Consider the following 8884-nt stretch of genomic DNA (forward strand, 5'->3'; position numbering starts at 1 on the left):
TCGTTAGTTAAGAAAATAACAGCAGTCAGATAACAAATCTTTTCCAAATAACAGTTATTTTCATAACTAGTTACTTATGGTGGTTAGAATCATATTTGTTCTGCCATAGTCTTACCTTATTCATAACCATAATTGCTATTTAAACATTCCTACGAATATTATGTAATTAAGGAATAGTTTGCTAATTTCATTATCTTAATGAAATCAACATTCACAATCGTTTTAAAGTATCAAGCTATAATAGTTAAAAGTCTAAATAGCAAGAACACCTACAGTTTTCATTAATCATATAAAATGAGTGACAAGAGCAGTGAAACAATCTTCGTAATATCCGAGCAAGATGCCATTGAAATCTTTAAGAAATGCAAACAAATTAATAAAGACGTCGTATTTAAAAGTTACAGCCTACGTAGAGCTAGTGAAAAGATGTTGGGATTCCTGTCAGATTATTGGAAACTCGAGATTCTAATCATTAATAGTAACAACCAAATTCAATCCATGAATTTTTTTATAAAATCAATGTGTAAATCAAACGCATCGAAAGCAAAAATGGTTAAAGATATGAAACTGTTTGACAAAGAAATAACATTTTACGTTTTCATAAAAGACAAGATTAATTTACTGGGTATGTTTTTATCCTGTTTTATGTAATTTTAAAGATGATATGTTTGCTAATATAATATTATATTTCCTATAATAATATAAAATATATTTATTTTGTTTAGATGTTGCTCCCTGGAGTGCTAACCTTGTGATGGCACTCAATGACGCAATGGTTTTCGAAGATTTAAATTTCCTTCAATATAGAACACGAAATAAACACGAAACGTTTGACGAACAACATATCCTACTGGCTTTACAAGCGTTAGCTCGATTCCATGCTGGGTCATTAGTTTATGAGGAGAAGAGACGTAAACAGTTAAAAAAAAACTACATTATAAATGACGAACATGAGGAAGATCTCAACAGAGGAGGTTATGTAAAATCCGATCCATGGTTTATGCAGTGCATGAATGGTGCATTAGAAGCTATCAAATGCTACTCTAAATATAATAAGGACGTAAAAACTCTTAAAGAGATCGAAAATAGATGGACACAAGTTTGGGATGAAGCTCTTGATCTTAGCCACTTCTCATTTGAGTATCGTAATGTAATTTGCCACCGTGATTTGTGGAATAATAATATTCTGTTTTCTTATAAAGAAGTTAGTGAAAAGTTTGTACCTGAAAATTGCGTGCTGGTAGATTTTCAAGCTGTGACATCTCAACCGCCTGCAGGCGATGTCATGTTTCTTCTATACTGTAACTTAGATCCTAAATTTCGCAAAAGCAATATGACAAAATTTTTGAATTATTATTATCAAGAGTTACAAGATATCCTTTGTCGTAACTTTGTAAAAATTGGAGATATTATGTCTTTTGAACAGTTTTTACGCTCCTGTGAAAAGTATGAATTGTGGGGACTAGTAGCAACTGCATGTCTTGTACCACAGTTTTGGGTAAACGATGAACTTATGATAAAACTTTTCAGTGATACTGTTAGCTTTGGAGAGATACTCACCAAAGATAAAGGATCTTTTATCAAGAAAATGATGGAAACTAATGATGATTATAAATATAAAGTAATGCAGGTGTTTGAAGAGATTGTTGATATTTATTGTCTCGATAAAATAGACGAGTAACAAAATCTAATATTTTCTATTAACCAGCATTTTTTTTTCAAATAATGATTAATAAAATATATTTAAAAGAAACTAATTTCATTATTGTCTAAGATTGTCTTTGCATTACGAGGGATTACTGGATTAGTTTCACACAAATCATTAGCACGCGATGAGTTTAAGTGTTAATCGATACATAAGCCTAAAACCAAAGAATAAAATTATATAAATTTATTTTTAAGTCTTCCCAAGTCTTAATTTCTGTTCAGTGCAAACTTGTTGACCAAGCTAGCCTTCAGCACCTAAATGTAAAAGTTCAGTTCATTCTTAAATTCTTCAAAGTTCTTAAAGACTTCATTTTCCGCTAGTCGCGTCATCCAGGAGTCAAGACTTGTATGAATCTCGCCGGTCATAATTTGTCAATGAATTGTTTTTGACAGATACGTAACGTGAAGGAGACATCCCTGGCATCCCCTGTATATAAATATTTATTTATTTATTAAATTCTTAACTTGTATACCACATTATTAATATGTACAAAGAACAATATGGTTAAACCGTAAGTAACATGTTTTTTATCTAGATTGCTGAATAGATAATTCAGCAATTCAAATAACCTAGGTATTTCTATCAGTGGCGTGCACTTGGTTTCTCACCGGGGTATGCATACGGCAGGAAAATTGCATAAAATGGCAAAAATCCTCCTCCTAGACGAGCTATATTTCAATTTTAGGGTAAGCAGTGCTTTTGTGCATGTCTGAAGTGCACGCCACTGATTTCTATATAAACTTTGAATGGATGTTTGTAACTTAGTCCCGTCGGATTGGCTGAGAGGATCTAGATGAAATTTAGCATACATTGTAGTCTGGAATAACGCATACACACATAGGCTACTTTTTAATCCGGACAAATAACCGGTTTTCGTGGTATTTCAAGAAAGAAATAAATATATTTCTACAATACACCCATCGCAATCCAGCCAATGTAAGCGTAGCTTGTGTTATAGGTATTAGGATAACTGATGGATATTTTTTTATGAATAATATACTTAAATAATTATAATATACAGATTAGCATCCGGACACTGAAAAACATTTATGTTCAACACACAACCATTTTTCCAGTTGTGGGAATCGAACCCAGGCCACAGCTTTATTATTGGCCTATTTGTTTTTCTTCTTCACAGAGCAGGAGATCAAGCAGCAATAAGTATCGAAATAAAACAGAGATATGGGGACTTGCAGTTTATTTTGTTTTTATTTAATTTTATAATCCAATCCGTACTGTCACAAATAATTACACTAATTAAAATTATAATTTCTAAATACAAATTTATCTGAAATAAAAAATACTACAAACCTTTTAATTTATTAATTAAATCGAGTTTGGAAGTTTCTTGAAACTGTTGGAGTTGGTAAATCATCCGTAAATTCTACTCCTCCTAGTGTTGATATTGAGCTTTTGAATCAATATTTCTCTACCCCTTCTAACTCTTTTGGTAGTTCAGATAAATTGCATACTCTTCATGCTCTCTCTGCAATTCCAACTCCTAATTATCCTCCGTTTGAGTTTAGTCAGTTTACTGTTTGTGAGAACATTTTGTCCATTGCGTCCAATGCTGTCGGTTGTGACGATATTAGCCGTAATATGCTTATTCCTCTCTTGGATGTTATCACTCCTGTCATCACTCACATCTTAAATGAATGTACCTCTACTAGTAAATTTCCCGACGCTTGGAAGAGCGCACATGTCATTCCTCTTCCTAAACGTGCTATTCCGGCCGATTTTCCTGATTTCCGTCCAATCTCAATTTTACCCTTTTTATCAAAAGTCCTTGAAAAACTTATTTACCATCAACTGAACCTATTTCTTAACCGGCATTCTCTTTTTAATCCATTTCAATCCGGTTTTCGTCCTGGGCATAGTACGGCTACTGCTCTTATTAAAGTAACTGATGATATACGTTGGGGCATGGACAATAAACAACTCACTGTTTTAGCATTGCTGGACTTCAGCAATGCTTTTAACACGGTTGACTTTGACATTTTGTTGGGTCAGTTACGTTCTCTTAACATATCTCCATCAGTAATTGACTGGTTTCATAATTACCTTCATGGTCGTCGGCAGCGTATTCGCGTTGAGGACACTAACTCCTCATGGTGTAATATTACTGCTGGCGTGCCTCAAGGCGGCGTGTTGTCACCATTACTTTTTTCTATTTTCATCAATTCGATAACTCATAACATATCTTCTCTCTACCATATGTATGCTGACGATGTCCAGATTTACACCCAGTCAACCTTTGAGAATCTTTCGATAGCTATTGCAGATTTAAATAGGGATTTACGTCTTATTCTACAGTGGAGTAAAGCACATGGCCTAAATGTGAACCCTACGAAATCACAGGCAATTATTATAGGCAGCCGAAACCAAATCTCAAAGATTGACTGGGTTTCCCTTCCGCCTATTGAATTCGATGGTGTAACAATTCCTTATTGTGTTAATGTTAAAAATCTAGGTATTTATCTAGATCAAACCTTAAGTTGGACACATCATCTGAAAGAGGTCAGTAGAAAAACCTTTGCAGCTTTGGGTTCTTTGCGTCGCCTTCGTTCTTTTCTTCCGATTCCTACCAAAATTATGCTCGCACAAACTCTCCTCCTTCCCATTATTGATTACGCTGACGCAAGCTTTGTTGACTTAACTGAAGACCAGTTAAATAAGCTTGAGAGACTTCAAAATACTAGCATCCGGTTCATATTTGGATTGCGCAAATATGACCATATTTCCCAATTTCGGTCTCGTCTCAAGTGGTTACCAATCCGACTTCGCCGGAATTTGCATATTCTTTCTATTCTGTACTGTATCTTGTTCCATCCTTCTACTCCTGTTTATCTCAAAGAGAAATTTGTATTCACAGGGCCTCCTGAGGATGCTCGCTCTACGAGGAGGTTTATCCTGAAGGTGCCTGGTCATAAGTCCTCTTTTTTCCACAAATCCTTTACGGTTCAGGCCGTTACACTTTGGAACGCCCTGCCGTTAGAGATTCGTGAGGCGCAAACGATCGGCATTTTTAAGAAACAAGTGAAGGATCACTACTTGTCTGTATCGGCCGGGCATTGATGGGAATGATCACTGTATTCTTTTTTGTTTATTTCGTTTTCTACATATTTTTGAGGGTTCTTTTATTTTATTATTTTTTTTTTTTTTTTTTTTTTTAATTAAGTATTTAAATAACAAAAATAAAGTAATATATTTTCACAAAAATGGCATGGTTATCGGTGCTGGCGGTCTCATTGCTGAAATAATATCTTCCAGACAGCCGCTTGGGTAAGTAATTAAAGGTTATAAAAGGTAGTTAAGAAGGCAAAATAAAAATTCTTCAGTGTGGAATTGCATCGATTTGTAATTTATTTCTTTGAAAAACAGGGAGTTCTGACTTACCAAGCTGGGCATTATTGATGAACACTCTTTGAGGAACCTTTTACCAGAACAACACTCTGGTTTAACTGAGAATAAGAATTGGCCAGAAATTATCATAACTGATAATTGCAATTTGTCTGTTGCTAAGAAGAACTTCTTAAGGGTCCGGAATGATATTAGGCAGGACGAAGATTACTTCAAAAGGAATCTTATAAATTTAATGTACTAACTTTGAAATACTTGTCCCTGTCTCTATATAATCTCTGGCTGTGGAAGTCCCGTTAAAATAATAACCTAAAGCCATTCTAATGCTTCGTATAAAATTCTGCGAACCAGAAGGAAAAACAAACATATAACAATGTTTGTTGCGCTGTTGTTCAAATAATCATTTGAACCAAATAAAGGGCAATTATTTCTAAATACACATTCATTTTATTTTATTGCTATTAGTATTGATTTAAGTGCATTTGATATAATTATAAAGTTGCCGAATAATATCAAGATATCTATTTGCTCACTTGCCTTGTATAGAGTTCATAGCAGAACACGTGCCAAATTCTGAGTCCATAGGCTTGGAAGTAGGCGCAACACTCAAAGCTCTTGTCGTTCTAAGAACAGTTAGAAATAAATTCCTGACTTGGACTTAAAAGCTAGAATCGGGTACACGAATTCTCAAATAATCGATACGTAATACGTAGGTAAGCATTTGCGAACAACAGTACTTGCAGGAACTATATAGGAAGTAGAAATAAAATAATAAAATTATTAATAGATACTTCAATTCAATTGCAAGATTCAATACCAGGGCTTCCAAGTACGAGTATGTAAAAATACCAGGATAACCAGGATCGGTAACCAGGTTTCAAATAATTGAAAGTTATTGGACTAGGTAGTGTCTAGTACGTACCGCGTCGCGCCATATCTAGCAAAATGACTTCGTATTTAAAATTCCTAAATACCAATAAATGCAGAAACACGCAACAATAACATTTTTATTTAACTAGCCCAAAAAAATATTTTAAAGCTACAAAAAACTTCTCTAAGATTAACTGAATTGATAACGAAACAAGGCCGCAATCACATCAAAACTGCCAAAAAAGCGAAACAAAATATTTATGAAGTAGGTACCAACGTAGACAAACTATTACCTAATAAACTTAAAATTACAAAACACGTGCTCTCGAAAACTAGTCAAAATACTATAATTATATGTTTACACAATTATGTTCCTTCTTATCATACCAATAAGCCGGCTTATTTGCCTGATAAGTAGCGTGTTGTGTGCGCCCGCCATAGGTACCTACTACCGACATATATTGCAGTTTGCAAGTTCTCGGCAAACTTTGTATCTACACAATCTTCGCACCCATGTAATACTTTTAGGGTTTTAAAAATTCGTTTGTTCAATCAAGCAAGACAAGATGTGTGAGATAACGTTTTAGTTTGTTATTTGTACTATGTAATATGTATTATGTATGATGTATGATGATATTCTAGCTGATAATTGTAAGCTGCTTTAAAACAGCTTTACAATTCAAAAATATAAACAGAGCAACACTTCGCTAGGTTTTTAGCAAAGGCAACAAAGGTTATGTTGTGAGTCGCTATATAGTATTCGGGCGGCAAGTCGTTAGCGCGAATTAAAGTACAAGTGACGCCATCTGTTGGTCACCCGTGTACTAACCCTGTACAAGGCTCGTGCGCTGAGCGCTCTATTACCTCGCGGCAACCGACGACGACGCGATGCCATGGCGCAACATAATATAACAAAACCGCAAGAATATTTTAATACTGCTGTAAACGATGGTAGTAAGGCCCTAGTTCTCTAGTACAATTGGCGCGATGTTATGTCCTAATAAAGATGCTGCTCCTGTGCCTAGAGTGTATGATTATTATTTAATTAAACTCTGTCACCAGGCAGGGATAGCGTTTGACGTTTGTTTATAAAGTTCTCAAAATAGTCAATGCGTATGACGTTGTTATGTTAATTAAGTTTCCAAAGTAGTCTAATACAAATATTATTTGTAAAACAAAAGTATTGGGCGAGAATTGCAAACAATATTCAAAAAATATTCGTTTAATCTTAGGAAAAATTATATAAGCAATTTAAGTCGAGCAAGGACGTATCGGAATTAGAGAATATAGATATTACATCAATTATAAAAATAAATGTGATTTCGCATCTACCGGAAAGCCTTGTTTTTGGAATCACTCAAGCTGTTTTGATAGTAGGTACCTATGGTAGCTATGACTGCAACTACGATAAAAATTGTATTTGAAAATCCTTAGATATGTGCTAAAGTAAATCTAAAACATATCTTATTAATAAAAATACGAGCAGTCTGATATCAAAACCTTTCCGAATAATAGTTATTTTCCGAGCTTAACATTAATTATGTTAATTTCATTATCTTAATGAAATCAAGATTTATAATTATTTTTTCCATCAAACTATAGCAGTTAAAACAACGGTTTACAAAACTGAAATAAAATTAGCGACAAGAGCAGTGAAACATAACTTCATGTTATCCGAGCAAGATACCATTAAAATCTTAAAGAATTTAAGTTGAAGTTACATGAAGTTGGTGAAAAGATATTGGGATAAGATTATTATAAAATTGTAAATCCAACGCATCTAAAGCTTAATTGGTAAAAGATATGAATAAAAAATGTATATCTATTTAATATTAAAGATATTATGTTTAGAAATAAATATTCTTTAATTCTTCACTATTTTAGATATAGCTCCCTAGAGTGCTTACTCTATAATGAAACAATATAGAACACGAAAAGATTGTCGAACAACATGTCTTACTCTCACTTGTTTTACAAACATTAGTTCGATTCTATCCTGGGTCGTTTATTAGTACTTATATGTAGATAAAAATGAAGAGACGTAACAGTTCTTTATTATAACTTAGATCCAAATTTTCGCAAAAGTAATATGACGAAATTTTTGAATTATTATTATCAAGAGTTTCAAGATGTCCAGGGTCGTAACTTTGTAAAAGCGACAGGTTTTATGTCTAAAGAACCGTTTAAATACACTCCTGTGAAATGTTTAAATTGTGGGGACGTGTAGCAAGTTCATGTCTAATACTACAGTTTTGGGTAGGTAAACGATGAACTTACTATAAAACTTTTCAAAGTCAAAAGTCATAGTCAAATATTCCTTTATTCAAATAGGCACATCTATGGCACTTTTGATGCGTACATTACATGTAAAATATAACATTTCAGTGATACTGTTAGCATTGGGGAAATACTCACCAAAGATAGATAAATTTGGATCTTTTATCAAGATAATGATGGTAACTATAATGATGATAAACATATAAAAAATATGTAAGTGTTTGAAGAGATTGTCGATATATTATCAAAATTAAGCTTAATTTGCTATACTCCGCGAAAAGCAGGAGAATCTGTGTGGTGTAATTTATAATTTCTTCAATCCTTATACCCCACACCAAACAGATCTTCGGCAATATACCCTCTACGCACGTTTCGCTCCGAAACCGGAGCATCATCAGGAGATGTTGACTTTACAATGAATAATTGTTAAGTCAACATCATCAGTCAGTATTCATTGTAAAGTCAACATCTCCTGATGATGCTCCGGTTTCGGAGCGAAACGTGCGTAGAGGGTATATTGCCGAAGATCTGTTTGGTGTGGGGTATAAGGATTGAAGAAATTATAAATTACACCACACCTATCATGGATTTCCGCAAAGTAACGCCTGCTTCTATCCAATATCCGAGATTGTCGATATTTACTGTCTTGATAAAATAGAGGTAAGACCA

At 33.8% G+C, this 8884-nt stretch overlaps 1 protein-coding gene across 1 annotated transcript; it reads left to right on the forward strand.

The window, feature by feature from the left end:
* Positions 1-265: 265 nt before the first annotated feature.
* Positions 266-2179, forward strand: LOC120628603. Its single transcript, XM_039897063.1, has 2 exons — positions 266-625; positions 726-2179. The coding sequence occupies exons 1-2, from the start codon at positions 295-297 to the stop codon at positions 1679-1681; spliced, it is 1287 nt and encodes a 428-aa protein (XP_039752997.1). The 5' UTR covers positions 266-294; the 3' UTR covers positions 1682-2179.
* The last annotated feature ends 6705 nt before the right edge of the window (positions 2180-8884 follow it).

Source organism: Pararge aegeria, chromosome 13 (genome assembly GCF_905163445.1).
Source record: "Pararge aegeria chromosome 13, ilParAegt1.1, whole genome shotgun sequence".
In the NCBI taxonomy this organism is placed as follows: Eukaryota; Metazoa; Arthropoda; class Insecta; order Lepidoptera; family Nymphalidae; genus Pararge; species Pararge aegeria.